At 37.4% G+C, this 18,658-nt stretch overlaps 1 protein-coding gene across 1 annotated transcript in view; it reads right to left on the bottom strand.

The window, feature by feature from the left end:
- Nucleotides 1-3,290, bottom strand: part of LOC100954042 (cAMP-specific 3',5'-cyclic phosphodiesterase 4D) — a 389,004-nt gene extending 385,714 nt beyond the window's left edge. The window contains exon 1 of the mRNA XM_012812430.2: nt 2,991-3,290. Coding sequence (XP_012667884.1) covers nt 2,991-3,115 — 125 coding nt within the window. The 5' untranslated portion in view covers nt 3,116-3,290. The remainder of the gene's footprint in view (nt 1-2,990) is intronic.
- Nucleotides 3,291-18,658: the final 15,368 nt, after the last annotated feature.

Here is an 18,658-nt window from a genome sequence, read left to right as displayed (position 1 = left end):
AAATGTAATAAAGCTGTTCCTTCAGACAGATCAGTATACAGGACAGCATGAATTACTGACTACATTAAATTATTTTAAAAGTGTGGCAGTTGTTTATTTTTAGCTAGGCTAACAAAGCATTATCTAGTGGTAATGCCTTGTTATCTATCTTCTTACCACAAGAAAGGTAAGAGAAAGTATTTTCATAAACATGTTAAAAATATCAGTTGTCTCTATGTAAATAAAGGTCTTCAAAGCTACCCAAGTCCTCCCTAATCCAATTTCTTTACATAAGGTTTCCTCAACCTCAGCACTATTGACATTTTGGGTCAAATAATTCCTTGTTGTAAGAGGCTGTCCTGTGTATTATGGGATATTCAGCAATATCCCGTCCTTTGCCTACTTTACAGCATTAGTCACGCCTCCTACTCACTACAAGGAAACACGTCTCTAGACATTGCCAAGTCTAGATGGGTGAAAGTATGGTAGAAGAGCCACACTAAATCTGATTTTTAAATCTTTGTATTAAGATCGAGACACCCAATTTTTATAAAATTGAAAGGAAACTATATTTCTTAGACATGAAAGCAGAGGTCTAGAATTTGAGGAGGCTACCAAAAATTAAAAGGAAAATACTTTAAATCTCAAATACAGTAAACGATAATCACAGATGGGAGGGTTGTCATTTTCTTAGACATTAAGCTTGATTAAGACTTAGTGGCGTTAACTGCTTTGTGAAAGGTGTCATTGCTGTACTTGAAATAAACATTGAGAACTATTAAATGACTGTGTGGTCACCACACTTCTAAGAGAGCTAATTTGCAATTTGGAAATTACTTCCCTGGGTTTTCAGGCAAACATGGTGTTCTTTCAAAAAGTCACTATTTTATAAGGATATATTTAGATTTAAATTGAACTATATTTTGCATTTATATATTAGATTTCCTATTTTATTCTCTCCATGGATTTTAGTGAAAAGCCACATTTCTTTTTATCACCCTGAGCTTATGTTTCATTGAGCAGGTTAAAATGTCAACAGCTCCTCCTCCCAAGATGTTTCCTTCCTCCCTTTCTTCAATATCATTTTTTTTTTGTAATTAGAAAAGCAATTTTCTTTCTGCCAAAAAGCACAACTGTGACCATATGAAATAAACATAAACAGGCTGCTTCAGAGAAATCACAGTCCCAGTAAGGATCCTCAAAATGAAACCATTTAATTTGGGATAGATTTAAGTCCATGGAGGGAGATGACCCACCAATTACAGGTGAATTGTTTTCTCAATACCTTACAAAGAAGTTAAGGTTTTAAAATTAACAACTTGAAAACAATGAATGACAAAATTAAAAACGTTCTCTACAATTTGGATGTTCTTTGATTCACTCGTACACTCCCTCCAACCATTGTTTTCATGATACATTTGTTGCCACATTTATACTTCCATGGGATAAGAACTCTAGATGTAATAATCAAAGTAAATCTTTTACATAAAAAGTCATTTCACTGACTCACATGCTGGATATAAGCACTGTATGACACTCAAAAGTTAGATCTGGTATTTTTACAAATTCTGAGGTCTGTGCTATAAAATACTGGTTACTATAAATTAGCTTTCAAAAATACTTGCTGGAAAAATATATTGTTTAAAAAATTTAAAAGTAATCGAGGACATATCTGAAATTTCCTGGGCACACACATGCACACAACAACTTAAATAAAAACATAACTATACTGACTTACACAGAAAGTTGATTACTTTAAAGCAGAAAAACTACAGTAACACGAATGGGACTCAGAAAATACACATGGTACGGGCAACTTGCAGGGGTCTGTAGTATCACCCTACTGACCAGAGAAGGGGCTGAGCTAACGACAGCTACTGAGCCAGGTCAGGGGTCTGAGCATACCTGAAAATAACTGTTTGTTGCTGCTAGCCTCTTATAAGTCAAATGGGGCTAGAGCTGGGCAGAAAAGCATTTGTACTCTGGGGAAAAGGAAAAACTATTCACCCTCACACATATAAAAATGCTCATTCTCAACTCAAAAAATCATTTTTACAGTCAAGAAACTAAGCCCAAGGTTTGCAAACCTGTTTTGTTTTTAAATTACTCATGAAAGCTCTTAATCATGTTCTTCATGTTTATAATAAGGTCTAATCTGATAAAATGTATGCCTGGTAGGTCAGCCTGCGTGTACATAATTAGAGAAAGAAAAAACACACGAGTAAGAGGATGATGATAATAGCTTCAAGGCAAATTCAGAATTTTGCTTTTAGGATTTTGAATTTTTATTCTGGGAATTCATAAATTAAGGAAAACTGAAATTTTCACAGGCAGAATAAAAGACCTTTATAAAACGCTTCTGAATGTTATTGTTAATTGCTGAATGAAATGGTTTTGCATAAAACAAAAAGTGAGGGCTGACTTTTGGACACAGTAGTCACATACATCACCCCTACTATGATGTTGTATAAAAAGGCTGGAGGGTAAATGCTGATCTAAAATGCTAGCTCCTTCATAGGCAATGTAGTTACGTATACATACATAGAAACCCTGCTCTGGCCTCCCCAGTGGCCACATGACAATGAGTGCTTATTATAGAATGATTACACATCTGTTGCACCTTGGCATTAAAGGAATGTTATATATAGATGATGAGCTATTTGTCATCTAATAGCTATTAATACACATATCCATGATTTAGCAAAATCCTCTCTCAAATTCTCACTGTGGATGATTCTGACAGTGACACAAACATCAACAATCTCTCCAATTCTTATAATCTACAGACCTTGAAACCGGATTAGCTTTTGCTAAATAGCTAAACTAAGACTATTTCCAGCTTTCCCCTCTGGTTAATTTTTTTCCAACTCTCCAGAATGCCGAACTGAAAAACTCACCTCTCACCCTCTCACCCTGACCCTTCCCAGCTCAGCAAACCTCCCAAGTAGTTATCAAAGGGCAAGAAAACACATTTTCACTGACAAACAACTAGAGGAAAGGAAAGCAGTTACCGTCTCCTCTGGGGCTTAATATCAATTGGCTTGTTGATTGCAAAAGGCGATCCATGACCAGAAGCGCTACGGAATGGAGCCACCTTCCCCAGAGTTAGGTACTCACAGCTGGTGGGCAAACTCATTATATCCAGAAGGCAGAAGCAAACGCACAGCTTAGTAGTCAGACCAGCATTCCTGGGAAGGCTGGAGGGAACGTGTCGGATAATGGATTTCAGACATATGTTGCTCACTGGTCGCCGGGAGCTTCCTTGCTTCCAAAGCAAATGTGTGTTTCTCAGCGGCCACACACGCTACCTTGTTTTCTGTTCATGGATACAGGAAGCTTGTTGCTTATTTCTAACCAGGCTTGTGCTGTGACCAATTATTGGCTGAGCAGATGAAGTACAAATTCTGTAGCTCCACAAAAGCCTGTTTCCAGTCAGACTAAATCTCTGAGTAGGCAAAAAGGTTTAATCCATTTTTGTATAACGTCTAAAAGAGCATCACCCTAATGTGGCAGGGGTTGGGCACTCAGAGTTATTTGCCTGTATAGCACGAATGCATTAGATGGGAAGAGAATAATCAATTCTCTGCTATATTTTCAAAGGAGAAAACCCGTAGCTACTCAGAAGATGAGATGGGCACATGGAAGTGATTATGGGTGGTTTTCCAATTTTCTGGTCCAAAAATTGTGGGTTCCTGTTCATAAATTACCACGTACAATAGAACTGAACTCAGCCTCTCGGGAAAATAACGAATTGGAAGCCAAAGTCTTTGTGTACTAACACTTTGAAGATGATACTGACTTTTTTCTTTGTTAGAAACATTCAGAAATGCAGCCTCTACCTGCTCTTTAGATAAAGGTCGACTGAAAAATTGAGGGTGAATTTTACTAATTCTTTGTAAGCTTTGTTTTTCCATAACAGTGAAAGAGAAGTTGGACAAATCAGAAACGTTACCAAGCAATCCTACCTGAGGCAGGAGAGCCTCGGAGAAACGTCACAGCTTTAATGAGCCTACCACTTCACTAGTCCCCACTCCATTTTCTAGAATTATAGCAACAAAACCACAGAGGCCCTTGAATATAGCCTCAAAATAGCTCCGTTCAGAACACTGGGCAGACTAATTTTTCTATTTTAAAAAATGATTTCTTATCCAAAATTTGAATCTCCACACCAGGGTATTTAAGAGTCGTGGGACCTCGACAAACATCAAGTGTGTTGAGCAAAGCTGTATTTTCATTCTCCAGGGGCCGAATGCAGATACTGTTTGGGTTTGAACAGCAGACACTGCTTAAATTCGGAAATTTTAAGTTTGAAAGGGCAGATCATTTTCTATTTGATGATAAACCTTCTTAGTCAATAATTTTCCTTTTATATTTTGTTTTTTAATTTAAAAAAATAACACATGGTTATTTTAGCATGTCAAATGACACAGAAGTGTATCAATAAAAGAGTTTATGGTCTTTTCTTTCCCATTAATCCCACCCTTTCCATTTACATTTATTCAACTAAATATATGTGTGTGTGTGTGTGTTTGTATTGCATGTACACACACACACATATAGGGCTTCTCCTTCCTTTTTGTGTAAAGCAGACTTATATTAAATATAATTCCCTATAAACATTTTTGTACATAATATATAGTATCATGAACATTTTTTAAATCAATGCATAGAGATCTAATGTGCTGTAATTTGATAATTGAATAAGATTCCATAGCATAGGTGTACTATTATTTATTCAACTATTCATTTATTTTTATTTTTTGGCCAGGCCTGGGTTTGAACCCACCACCTCTGGCATATAGGGCCAGCGCCCTACCCCTTTGAGACACAGGCACTGCCCCAACCATTCATTTATTAATAGACATATAATTCTGGACTTCTATGAACAATAAACATATTTATTAATATGTTCTTACTGATTGGTGCTTTTGGTTCTGAAAATGGGTTGCTAGACCACAAATTGTGTGCATTTTCCCCTTTATTAGGCTATGGCCAATTCCCATTTCCATAGTCATAGGAAGATGTCAATGTCTCTACACTCATGATAACACTGTCTGTTGATATTCTTGTCTATTTCTTTAAAGAACTTAAAAAGTGGTAATCAGCTCTCCAAACTATTCAGTGATGGTACACCATTCTTGTTAAAGTGAAACTCTCATAAAGTTGCCTACAAAGGCAAGGCCAGCCTACCTCAACTGAAACATACTAGAACACAAAGAAATGGTTTATGAAGACTTTGCCGAGGTGTGCAAAGGCAGAAGTCTGGAATCTCATCAGAATGAGAGAGTATTCCAAGCCAAGTTATTCAAAGTCAGTAAATACATTTTGATTAATTTGTGTAATTAGGGAGATAGTAAATACAGAGGAAGTCCTGCTATTTTCCCTCTTGAGTATATTTTTCTGAATCAGGATACTATTTTGTAATTGGGGTAAACAATTAATTGTACAATATCAAGGTAGAGAGTGCCTAGTGAATGTCAACAGGCTGTGATGCATATGGCTGTGTAATTTATAGCTTTAAGAGGCCCTTATGACCTATTTGAAAGTCTTAAGAACAAAAGCACAATAAAGCATGTTTACCTACAAGCTAATTTAGGAGTTTGCAGAGGAGTAATAATCAGAAACTGAAGAGTAAGACATAATCCTTTATGGAAGGGAAAAATATGTGTCCTCTGATGAGTAAAATTCCATGGTTTTCTTAGCAGAGGCATTTTTCCTTGCACCAGGCAATGATTTACCAAGAGCCTGGCAGAGGTCCCTAGGGATTATTTCTACTTAAATTGGGATAAGAGGGGATTACTGCTCAAATCCAACCTGCCAAGTATCCAGAATCTATGAGAACTCTGGGCAATGAGCAGGGTGTGGCCTTTGAGGGAAAATAGAATGTTCTTATCCTCAACAAGTCTCTGTTTCTGGGGACAGACAGGTAATTGGGGACTTTATCATTTGGAAAATAAAAACCCATTGGACAGTTTAATTTCATCTAAGGACTAGAATCCCAGTCTGTACCAGGCCCTACCCCCAAATAGGGATCAAATCTCACTAAGGGATGACCAGGCCTACCCACCTATGCTTTGTTGGATTTGAGTATTAGGATTTTTGTGGTAGATAGGTATGAGGTCTAGCACAAATCTCATTATCATTCCTATGATTCTAGGCTCTGAAGAACATTTTTAAAAGAGAAGAAATTACATTAAGTATCCGGAACATCAATTTTATTCAACAGAAAACACATGTGTCTCTTCCACGAAGGTTCATATCTTACTCTGCAGTTTCTGATTGTTACTCCTTAAGAAATTCTTATGTGAAGCAGCTCTATCCGCTACTACTGGACAGACTTCTAAACTAGTTTGCAGGTCAAAATTCTTTATTATACTTTTGTTCTTGAAACTCTCAAATAAAGGAGGCCATAAGGGCCTCTTAAACTCAAAAACTGCATACTAGAAGTTGCAATACACGTAATATCCTGTATAGCAATTAAAAGCAATTGCTAGCAAGTCACAGTTTGAGGCCATAGGACTTTTCATCTAATAATTGTAATAATATTTATTAAAGAACGTTCTTTCAGCCTTTAGCTCTACCCCGGCCTGCATTTGGCAATTTGAGAAACTGGAGGAACTTCTTTAGGAGATACTGCTTACGACCATATCAGAACTGACTGAACCTTTTCCCCTGCCTGTGGCTGGGAAAGATTCCCTCCTGCCCCAGACCTTGCGTCCTTGGCCTCTGCCCAGACTGAAGAACAATGCTGCTAGGGGTTCTAATCTGCCCTCGACTCTCTGGGCTCTCCATGATTCTGGCTTCCACACTTCCTGGTCAGTGCACCTAATCAGGTAGCTTTAAATACTTATGTTCTGAAAAACTGTCACACCATTATTTTGAGTCCATCTCTTTCTGCTATTTTTATCATTGCTCATGAGAAAATTCCATTTGGAAGTCCCCCAGTGGCCTTATTTGAGCATTTCCAATGTAATTCACATCAACGCTCCTTTCCTCCTCTCCCCAAACACATTTCTTGCATATTCTCTGTTATTACCACCACTCAGCCAACAATCCGACAATCACTGCTAATCAAGCTACAAATCCGGAGGCCTGAGTCATAGTGACAGTAACCACAGGGCTGATTGTAACAATAGGAGGTTACTAAGAACACTGATCAGATGCATTCAGTGTGCCAGGCTCTGTGCTTGACAGCAATTAGCTCATTTAATCCTCATAAAACCATATGAGTGGAGCAATATTATTAGATTTATTTTTCAGACTTGGAAAACACACAACTAAGGGATTATAACACACACCCTAGGTTACACAGACTGTTAAGTTGGGGGATCAGAGTTAGGAGCCAATTAATTTCTCTTCAGAGACCAACTCTGTACTCTGCTTCTCTGCACATTACACTTTCCTCAGTGTCTCTTGCATTGGTCCCCCTCATGTTTTACGGAGAGTTAATACTGCCAGTTTGCCCTCCTCAAGTTGATCCTTCCCTTGCCTGCCACGATCATTTTAAACCAGAAATCCGAAGATGTCAGCTTCCTGTTTAAAATCATTCATTGAGTCCCTGTCAGTCTAGTAATAAAGTTCAAAATTTAAATTCCAAAGCTCAGCACAGAGATGCTCCATGGCCTTGCTCTCCCCTCCTCTTCTGCATCAGCCACAGGTAACTTGGTAACGTCCTTTCTACACACAGTCTGCTCTTCCACCCCTCTGGGGCTTCCCAGGAGATCGGCACTCTCACCTGAACACGTTTTCTCCTTCCCTGGCTAGCTAATGCCTTTTACACGTCATCTCTTCCAAAACACATTCTCCATTCTTCAGCTTTACTTAGAGGCCTCTCATCTAGTCCCCCAATTATAACTCCAGTGCACTCTTTCATAAATTCATATATTTATACAGTTATAACTATTCCCCGAGGCCCTAGAGGTTCTTGATGGCAGGATCTCTATCTTATTTGACTATGTAATCTCAGTACCTAAAACACTTTCTTAGTAAATAAGATAGCTGAAATCATAAGGGGCTGATGTTCCAAAGACCTACCTATCTCTTCCCTTAACTCCCTCCTCAGCTATGCTCCCCAGAAAAATAATTAAAAATATTAACTATTAAAATGCATTGAAAGTAGTGAAGCATTTCAGTATATGCCATCAGACAAAATATTTTGCAAAGAATACCCACTGGAACATGAGAAAAAGGTCTTTTCTCAAAGAGCAAGGGATGGATATAGGTTTTAACTGGAGGCAATGGAGCTGTGCCTGCCTGGGCTTACAGCTTCAATTCAATAAGTAAAAATTTTCAAACTAGTTATTTAGACACTCGAATAACACAGTGTTATGCCGTAAGCACGGAATTCATGTTCTGTTTTGAGAACTAACTGGCAACTTAAAAATTAATTAATTAGTCAATAATCTTCTATTAAGGGCCAGCCACCCATGTTCACATAGTGCTTTCCTGATGATCTACTTCTTAAACATTGCAGATGTTACACTTCACGCAGTCTTGTACACAATGGTTATACTAAGAAGGAAATGCCATGAGCGCAGATGAAGATTGAACTATCATGAAGGTGGTCACAGTGTTTTCTAAAATAATAAAAAGATGTAAATATCCTTAATGTCCAAATACTTAAATAAGATATGAAATAGCCAACCAATGTGGATATCATAAATCCACTGAAATCATGATATTGAAAAACTCCCCTTGGTACTTACCTAATGGAGTAAAAACTTACATTCCCACAAAAATCTTCATCAATTAAAATGTATGTACTACGCTGGAGGTACGTTTTGACATATAAATTGTTACTTGGAAATGTTAATAGCATATCTTGATTCCCTCAGATTATAAAAACCATGAAGACTGAATTGTATCTCTTTTCGAATTTAAAGAGCATAAGACCCATAAGTCAGCTAGTCAGCAGTCTTTATGACAAGGATAACTTTAACTTGAATCAATCAGCTGCTTCATTTTTATAAGAACATGTAAGTTTGAGATGAATGAATCATAGATTCAAATCTTCATTCTCCATGTAATGGAGTCCCATGAAGAGCAATTTCACTCAGAACATTTTTTTAATCTATTAGCTGTCAATTCCTCAAAAGCCGAGCAGACACCTATTGTGATCACAGAAGTTTCAGACCTACTGGAGTAAAGGAGGAGACCACCTGGACAGAGGCCTTAGAGGACCTTAGTGCAGCAGGCAGCCAAATAAGTTCCGTAGTTGTCAGGGTTGTTAAAACCCATGGAACAGGAAAGCAGGCCTGGTCCAAGTGCCCTTTAAGAGGGACAGGAAATTGTGTTGCTTTCAGTTATTACATTTGACAAAAAAGCCCACGATTACTGATAATCTTTTCTCAAGAAACCTATTATACATCCGAAGTTTAGGCTGAGCTAAAGTAGCAACAGGACCAACTGAGTAAAATGCTGCTCATTCATCGAAGTTTCAGGTAGGCCCACACAATTCCTATCTCCAAGCTCTTTATAAGCTGTTGGAATGTTAAATGGAGTGGCATTTTGCTTTAGAATATATGGAAATGGAAACAAATGAGTTTAATATACACAACAGGCTTTGACAACATGGCTTCTTTGACAGATGTCCTCTACTACTTCCCACACTTCCATCCTTAAAAAGCACAGTCCACTTGCCAAGATGTAAACTGTTGCCAATGTTCAGCTGCAAAAGAGTTTCCAACAGTAGGAACTAGTACAAAGAATTAAAATACTTTAAGCTTATTTTCAAATAACCAAATGTCTTGTATCATTCTAAAGTCAGATAAAAAACAATCATGCTGTAAGTTCTTGGTCAACTAGCTAGTTGAGCAAAGAAGCAGTGTCCTTGACAAACAAGGCTTTATATTTGGTTTCCAGATGATTTTTAAAAATCTGTTAATTTATTCTTCTGCCCAGCCAGCCAGCCAGCCAGGCAACATTAGTAGAGCATTATATATATATACACATACATCACACACACACACATACACACACACACACATGAAGTGGATTAAATCATATAATTCATATGATGTTCAATTCATGCATCTTAGCAGGACTCACTTCAATTACATGATGACATAGAAACAAAAGGGGCTGGCATCAATGGCCCTATTTGAATCTTATACTTGGCTAACATTGCCTCCAGCTTAATTCAGCCCATATCATCATTTCGTGCCTTATATTTGTAAACACTGTTCACTTTCTTTTATAGTGAACCATAAACCACAGATGGGAAGAGACATAGCTTATTTGTCTTTGAATTTTTTAGTGTCTTATACATTGCTCTACACGTAGTTTCACAGTGCCTCGGGTAGTTCTCTGCACATAATAGGTGCTCAGTAAATCCTGGCAAAAAAAATACTTGAAGCCATACTTTATCTCATTGATTTTTTTAAATAGGGGATCCTACTCTTTTTTTTTCTTATAGTATAACTATGTACATTAATGTAATCATGGGGTACAGTGTGCTGTTTTCATATACATTTTGAAATCCTCTCATCAAACTGGTTCACATAACCTTCATGTCATTTTCTTAGTTATTGAGTCAAGGGGATCTTACTCTTAATTAAGAGGGATGTTTTTTTATCACTTCTGAGGTTTATCTTTCAAGGGTACAAGTGAATCTTTCTAAGAGTAGAATGTGAACGTTTTAAAACAATAACTAACAAAATGACATGAAGACTATGTTAACCAGTTTGATAGAAGTGTTTCAGATTGTGTGTGAAAACCCCACACTGTACCCCAGAAGTGCATTAAGGTACATAGTTACCATTCAATAAAAAATAAAAAAATAATAATAAAAAGAAGGATGTAGCTATTGTCCTGAAACAAAGATTAACCAGTGCCTCCTTTTACCTTCAAAAATATCACTGTCTGGATTGGAAGTTATCTGGTTATTATCTGTCTCTGGCACCGCACACTTAGATGGTTGGCTCAGCCGCTCAGCTCAAAGTCCGTGTTATTGCTCTTCCAGATCTATCTCTGTACCCTACCTCTTCTAGGGTCTGCATTGATGACCCAAGAAAAAAAAAACACAAAGAACAGAGAAACTCATGACAAACTAAATCAGATTGGATAAATCTAGAGAAGGAATGAAAGTGATCTACATGGAGATCAATTAGGCAGGTAAATATTGACCTAGATTTTCTCCTACATTTAGATGATACAAAAGTTATCTCCTTACATTCAAATCCAAATAGCAGTGAACTATCATTGTCTTTGCCAAATACCTACCGATTATCTGAGTTGATGCAGCATTCTGGATTTATTGTTACTAGAGGGAGACATCAAGAACGAGGATGGTGATTTCAGGGCCAAATGACTTTGTCTCACAACCCTGCACTGCTGTAAATGGCTTAGGTAACCCTGGGGGAGAAATGACACCCTTCTGCTATCAGTTTCCATGACACTTAAACTTTATTCACTCATTCAACAAATATTTATCAAGTTACTATTCTAGGGGTTAGGAATCCAGTAGCAAACCAAACAGGCAAATCCTCCTGCCTTTACGGAACTAACATTCTCGTGGAGATAGGGAGATTGACATAAAAGTAAATAAATATATCAGAGAGGTGAAGTGCAGAAAAATAAGAGCAGCAAAGGGGCACAAGGTGTTGGAGGGGTGGGGTGAGGAGGGGGACCGCCTCACTGAGGGGAGTTCCAGGACCGGGCTGTGGGGATGTGGGACCTTGCTCTTCCTGTGATGACTTACTCGAAAAGAAGAAAGAGGAAAAAGGTGAGGAGGCAGGGTCAGGGATGGGCAGTGTTCAGTACAGTATTTATTAAAAGAAGAAGCGAACGAATGACGGATGCTTTCAACAGGTAACAGCTGTTACACTAAGCGGTGGCACATCTGTCACCTGAGAAAAAAATCCAGTGATGCTTACCTGACCTAGAGCTTTTCAAATTCCTAAACGGAAACACCTCTCCTAATTAATGGAAGAGACCCATTGTTTTCTGACATGATTCATTCCTTTGTTGTGAGTCACTGGATAATTTCGGCCTTACAGCTGTGATTTAGCAGCCACTGAGACAGAGTTTTCCTGTTAAATTTGATGAATTAATCCCCAATCCAGGTAACGTAGAATGTAAAGGCAATTACAGAAAACATAAAGTGGTGATCAATTAAGAGTCAATCACTTATGAGTAGCATATAACCTTATCAACGACCTTAATTATTCAGCAATAGAAATTGGTGCTAAAATTTTAAACATTTTTAAACATCTTTACTTATTCCCCTTAGACAAATAATTCAGTTACAAATTCTTGGAATACAAGGGTACATGTGAATCCTTCTAAATGTAGAATATAAATGTCTTAACACAATAACTAAGAAAATGACATGAAGGCTGTGTTAACCAGTTTGATGAAAATATTTCAGATTGTATGTGAAACCAGCATACTGTACCCCATGACTGCATAATGTACACAGCTATGATTTAATAAAAAAAAATCTTGGAATATTCACTATCGATAACAATTACAGATAGTATCTAGTCAGCATTTACTTGGTGTTAAGAACTATGCTAAGAATTTTTCACGTAATAGATCTGCATGTTGAAAGGTTCAGTGGAAGCGGTGGGAACGGAGTCTTGTCTAAGGCATGAACACTCTCCAGGGAGAAACCAGTATCTGGTCCCAGAAAGAGGAATACCTTGCTTCATGGAGGCAGCTTTCTCATCTCTGAGCAGATGAAATATTGAAAACTTCTTTGTACCACACTAAGTTTCACCTATCTAAAAACTGCTCCCCCTTGATCCTAGATTTGGAGTCATTCAAAAGCAAGCCCGGTTACTTTTAGTATGACAGCCTGGGATTAACTAAAGAGAACGTTTGATTCTCGCCCTTTCCCAGGCCAAATTAGTCTCAGTGCTTTCCATTGCTCATCATCCTGGCAACATACTTCTGGACTGATTCCTGCTTGTTGATTCCTCCTAAAGTGTAGTATTTGAATTTATCTGATAGCCTAGGTGTGATACGACAATTGCAAGACAGAGAGAGACATTCAGATTCAGTTTTCTGTTCTGAATGAGGCTTAAGATAGAATTCTCCACATATACTTAATTCATGAACCATCTCCCTGAGGACTCAACTATCCAATTTAGATTAATTGTAAACTTGAAATTACAGTCATTTTTATCATTTAGCTTAAATATTATAACTATTGATCCTGACTTTGCATTTCTGGATATTTATCATCCCTTTCTAGTCCAGGTTGCTGCAAATTTGTTTGACGGGACAAACAATCTTCCATTCAGACAAACATTTATTATTTATTCAGTATTCTTAATCTCTGTTGTTCTACTGGTAACAAATATATTTAACTGCATTTTCATCCAGCCCATGCATCCATTATATCTCCAATTATACCACAAGAGACATTTTCAAATACCTCACCAAAATAAAAATATACACTTTCCACATCATGTTCCTAATTTACCAGACAAGCGATAGTGATACGACTGATTTTGTATAAATTGTGAAATGCAAAGGGTAACAATGGGCTTTGGGACCAGACATGTTCATTCACAGGACTGAATATTTTGTGAAAAAGAAGTGAGAGAAATAATAGACAGTCTCTTGGAAGATCATTCAGATATGAAACTGACTTTGTACCATGAGAAACCAATTTAGCTGAGACCAAAGCAGTGTCATTTATGGGGACAATCAAATAACAAACACAAACTGGGGAATGAAAACGTAGTCTGACACCATCAAGTGTATGTAACGGGTAAGTGAGTGACATACCAGCAAGTGAACAGATTCCCACAAAAGCATGGGGGTCAAATTGCAACATTTGAGTTCATTCTCCCCTTCTAGAGTCCTCGATTAAATGAGATTCCACACTCAGTGCAGAGTGACACTCAGCGAAAATTCACAACATAATAAATTCAGCATATAATGTGACTGAGAACATAATACGATTTGAACAAATTGGTAGCGTTTTGCCTATCAATGAAAAGACAGGTGGTTTAATGACCTGTTTTGGAGACTTTTGCAAAGAATAATGATGTCACTTCATTCTATCTTCTCTTAGGATATAAGAACATACGTGATTTTAAAGAGAAGTAGAGAGAGTAGATGCAGTGACCCAGAAAGGCTACCTCACAGCAAAAGGTTATTAAGCACTGGGCACTTGAAGGGAAAACGTCCTCCAGGGCTCTTGCATCCACACTCTGCTGCCACAGAGGTTCACACAGGAATGGCCTAAGCTAAGAATAGACAATCAATACATCTGAATTAAATGTTGGTAGAAGATGACTCTGGCTTGCACCATCTTGAAGATGTGCTACCAAAAGCAACTTTTAAAAACCTTTTCCCACTATTTCACATTATGAAAAATTGATCATTTAATTATTATTTATTTTTACCTTACAAAAACTCGGCAAAGTGGGAAACGTTGAAAGGCACAAAATGAGATGGAAATAGCCAAGTCTTCACAAAGCTTACCGTATTTTTGAAAATAAGAGACTTAAACAAAGAAATACATTTGCCAGTCAATATGAGACAGCGTGTAGTCTGTGGCTCAGACACAAAACGTTACAAGAGCTCAGGAAAGCAAAATCAACATCCACCCCAAAGCAACCTATCCAGTTGACATAGAGTCTTGTCAACAGACTCCCTGGACAAACACTGATTGCATAGTTTCTAGAATATGAATATGATGATCTGATCATTTTTCTTATGAAAAGACACAAAGAAGTAGGTAAAGACAGCAAATATTGGCTTGGTGCCCATAGCACAGTGGTTATGGCGCCAACCACATACACCAAAGTTGGCAGGTTCAAACCCAGCCCAGGATAGCTAACCAACAATGACAACTGCAACAAAAAAATAGCTGAGAATTGTGGCAGGCACCTGTAGTCCCCACTACTTGGGAGACTGAGACAAGAGAATCATTAAGCCCAAGAGTTGGAGGTTGCTGTGAGCTGTGATGCCACTGCACTCTACCGAGGGTAACATAGTGAGACTCTGTCTCAAAAAAAAAAAAAAAAAGAGGCAACAAAATTATACCCCAGAGCTTGCACAGTGCTACTTTCAGAGATGGTATATGTTTGCAGTTTACTTTTTATTTTCATAATAAAAAGGCAGAATTCTTGAACTGCATGTTCCATTTAGAAAAAAAGCATGTACTCTGCTGTTCTCCTTTCCAATAAGGGAAAATCAATAGTATAATCACATAGAAACAGAAAGCGCCCAGTCATCTGAATTACCAATGTCATTGCCATTATGAATAACAAAGTATGGTATCTAGAATTTGTTTGATGTGATTATTTTGCCATCATGAACAATGTTAATCCTCAAAAGAACAGATGGTACGAGCATATTTTAAATTATTCAATGAAGTGTGCTTTCTAAATCACAAATGTGTATTAGCAGAGTGAATATGTTTGGCATTTAACCCTTGTTTATGTCTTTGCCTTCAAACCTTCTAAGAGGTAACCCTCACCAACTGAGAAGTGTGTCCTTTGACTATTTGGATACAAAGCTAATAAAACAGGTAATGGGGAAAACATCACAGAATCTGTTTAGAGACTAAAAAAGGAGAGAGAGAGAGAGGGAGACCCAGAAATATACACCTTTTCTTGGGTGGTACATCAGCACACTAATAAAGTGGCAGTTTATTCTTAGTAAGTTATTAGCCACTAAACTATCTGAGATCAAGAAAGAAATTACCTAAATCCACTTTCTAGTCTCTTCCTTTAATGATGCCTTCTTAACATACAATTTTAGCAAGTTACCCAAATGCTTAGATGCTCGTGACAGCCAGAGTACTATGTCCTTTTGCTTTGGGCTATTTATCCTTAGACCCTCATGAGAAAACAAGAGAGCCCATCTGGGTATTTACTAAGGATATCAGACCAAGGCACCCAGAGTTTCACTCTAGACCTTGGGCTTTTCTCATATCTGTGGACAAATTGGAATATGCTACTGATGCAGAAAGAAAATGCTATGGCAGGAAAGAGGTGTCAGATGGAGCAGGTGAATGGGTCCCCTTGGACCACATACGGCCAGCAGGCCTGAGTTTGCCCAACATACTGTTAATTTTTTTCCTTTTTGATCTAACATTTAAAACACAGAGAAATATCATATATAATGTGAGATTTAGGCTTCTTAAAAAATTACAAGATCTAGTTTCAAAGTAGGGCTGTGTACACTGGATACTTTTTCTTCCATTCTTGAGATACTTTGCTAAGAAGAACGAAATAAAAAAAATTAATAGGAAAAAAAGAAAAGAAATTACAAGATCTAAAACACAGACTTTTTGCTTCCTACATAGTACTAACAGCTTCCTTCAGACGGGGCAGGTATTCTCACCTCATCTCTCTTGACAATTCCCACCCAAATCACCTAACTCAGGTACATTTCCTCCTGGCTTCTGTTAGTACTTGACCTGAAGACATTTTAAGAGGAAATTTTAGTTGGGAAAAAATAAGTCTGCTATCACCTGGTCAAATTCAACATTAGCATCAGCTAGGCATGGTGGCTCATGCCTATAACCTTAGCACTCTGTGAAGCTGAGGCAGGTGGATTGCTCAAGCTCAGCATTTGAAGACCAGCCTGAGTAAGAGCGAGACTCCTAAAAATAGAAAAACTAGCCAGGCAGAGTGGCACACACCTGTATCCCAGCTACTTGGGAGGCTGAGGCAAGAGGATTGTTTAGGGCCAAGAGTTTGATGTTGCTGTGAGCTATGATGCCATGGCACTCTACCCAGGGTGACAGACTAAGAATCTGTCTCAGCAAACAAACAAACAAGCAAAAAACATTAGCACCTTAGCCACAAGGTGTCTAGCTGGCCTTCCCACCACAATTTACCAACCTACTAGGCACTATTTTCAACTCCTTACAAAGCACTTAACTTTATTTCCAATAAATCTGGAATTACTTCATTTGTTATATAGCAACAATTCTCTACTATATTGTGGAAAAAACTCTACATTTTCATTGATCAACACAGACCTGTATTTAAGCCAAGATCAATAGATAGTCAATTTCAGTGAAGGAAGAATCATCTGTTAACTCATTTTTCACACACTTAGAAAACACATGTCAGGTTTATGTCAGGAAATAGTTTTCCAATGGTACTGGCACATATTGTTGGTCTGATTTACGGTGACATGTCTAACGTTTCTGATAATTCTGTACACGGCATTTATTTATGTGCCATTAAATTGAAACTATGCAGACTGAAGTGCCTGAATATATAAATTCTGTTACAATTTGTCAGGAGTTGTAAAGACAATCAATTATTTAATAAGCATTTAAGAAGACTATCTACATGATCTGGATAATACCAATTAATTTAGTCAAAATTATTTGACATCAGGAAGACAAGACAAAACACTGAATAAACTGTAACTTTTTAGGTACTTTTAGGTGGCATGTAGGTGTAGCTTAACTCCCATCTTCATCAAATGCCTCAGATTAACAAGAGTCACCATTTTGGAATTATGCTCTGTTGCAGAGATACACATGTATATGTTCATTTATTTATTTACCTATATGTGAAAAGAAGACATAAATCACTTTAGAAAAATATAATACTTCCTTCTGCCTCACAACATAATTTATTTTCAATGGCTAGAAATACTAAAGAAAAGCAGAAAGCCAAAGGCACAGCAATGGTTGAAGCCATCTTTTGTCATCACCCATATGGTCAGCCATAGCTGACTGCTGAGTAGTTATAAGAGAATTCCTGTGGTTGGCTTACGATAGTGTCCTCAAGAATCAAATAACTGATTTAGTAAAATTTGCCACTTTTTGTTTCTGATATAAGAGAGAAATTTGCTTATAAAAGCAAAATATGGAAAGAGTTTATTGAAAATAGCATTAAAATTAATTTGTCATTGTATGTAAATACATATGATCTTTTACGTATAAAAATTTATATATTTGTATATATGTGTGTGTGTGTGTGTATACATATATATATTCTACAGACCACTATATTCATTTGAGGAAATTACCAAATAAACTACCTATCAAGTAACAAGAGTGATTCTTCAAATATATATACCATTTCAAATTCAAATCAGTATTTCCTAAATGATTTATTTCAATGGAAAAAAATAGAGCTTGCTTGCTGAATGAATAGATGCATGAATGCTATTAGGACTGAAGATATTTTTGGCAAACCCTTTGGGAATTATCGTTACAGGCCACTTCCAGTATTGCATTTGAAAAAACTGCCTTTTAATTGTATAGTTACTTCCCATTTTGATTCAAAATTGCTTTAGCTAACTAGATCAACCACTTTAATCATCAGACCTAATGCCAAAAGTCTTTTGGCAGCTTCATAGAACCAGATCTACCTTCAGCAGATGGAGATTTCCCATCAATAGATTAAAAAATAATAATAAAATGTGTAGCAAAGGCTCTGAAGGGAAGTTCAAAAGCAGAGTCCCTGAAACAGTTGAACGGTGGCAATATCCCTAGAAGATCTTGCTAGGGCACCGCTGCCCGTGGCCGTCATTTAGGAAGGCTCACATTCCGTGAGATCAGTGTGTAAGTTACACCATGTTCTAGTCCATGCTTCTCCCTCCTTTCTCTGATGTTCATATGTGTGTTTAAAACAGTAAAGCAAAATCTGTGTAATTTTCAGGGTCAATGGCAGACAGTCACTGTCCATTTAAACTTTTGTGTGGGTTAGATTACAAAAAAACTTTTAAAATATCCTACCCAATAAAGTCT

Source organism: Otolemur garnettii, unplaced genomic scaffold (genome assembly GCF_000181295.1).
Source record: "Otolemur garnettii isolate 467f Iridium unplaced genomic scaffold, OtoGar3 scaffold00005, whole genome shotgun sequence".
Taxonomy (NCBI): domain Eukaryota; kingdom Metazoa; phylum Chordata; class Mammalia; order Primates; family Galagidae; genus Otolemur; species Otolemur garnettii.
The sequence above is the reverse complement of the archived record's forward strand: the minus strand, read 5'-3'. Positions and strand labels throughout refer to the sequence as shown.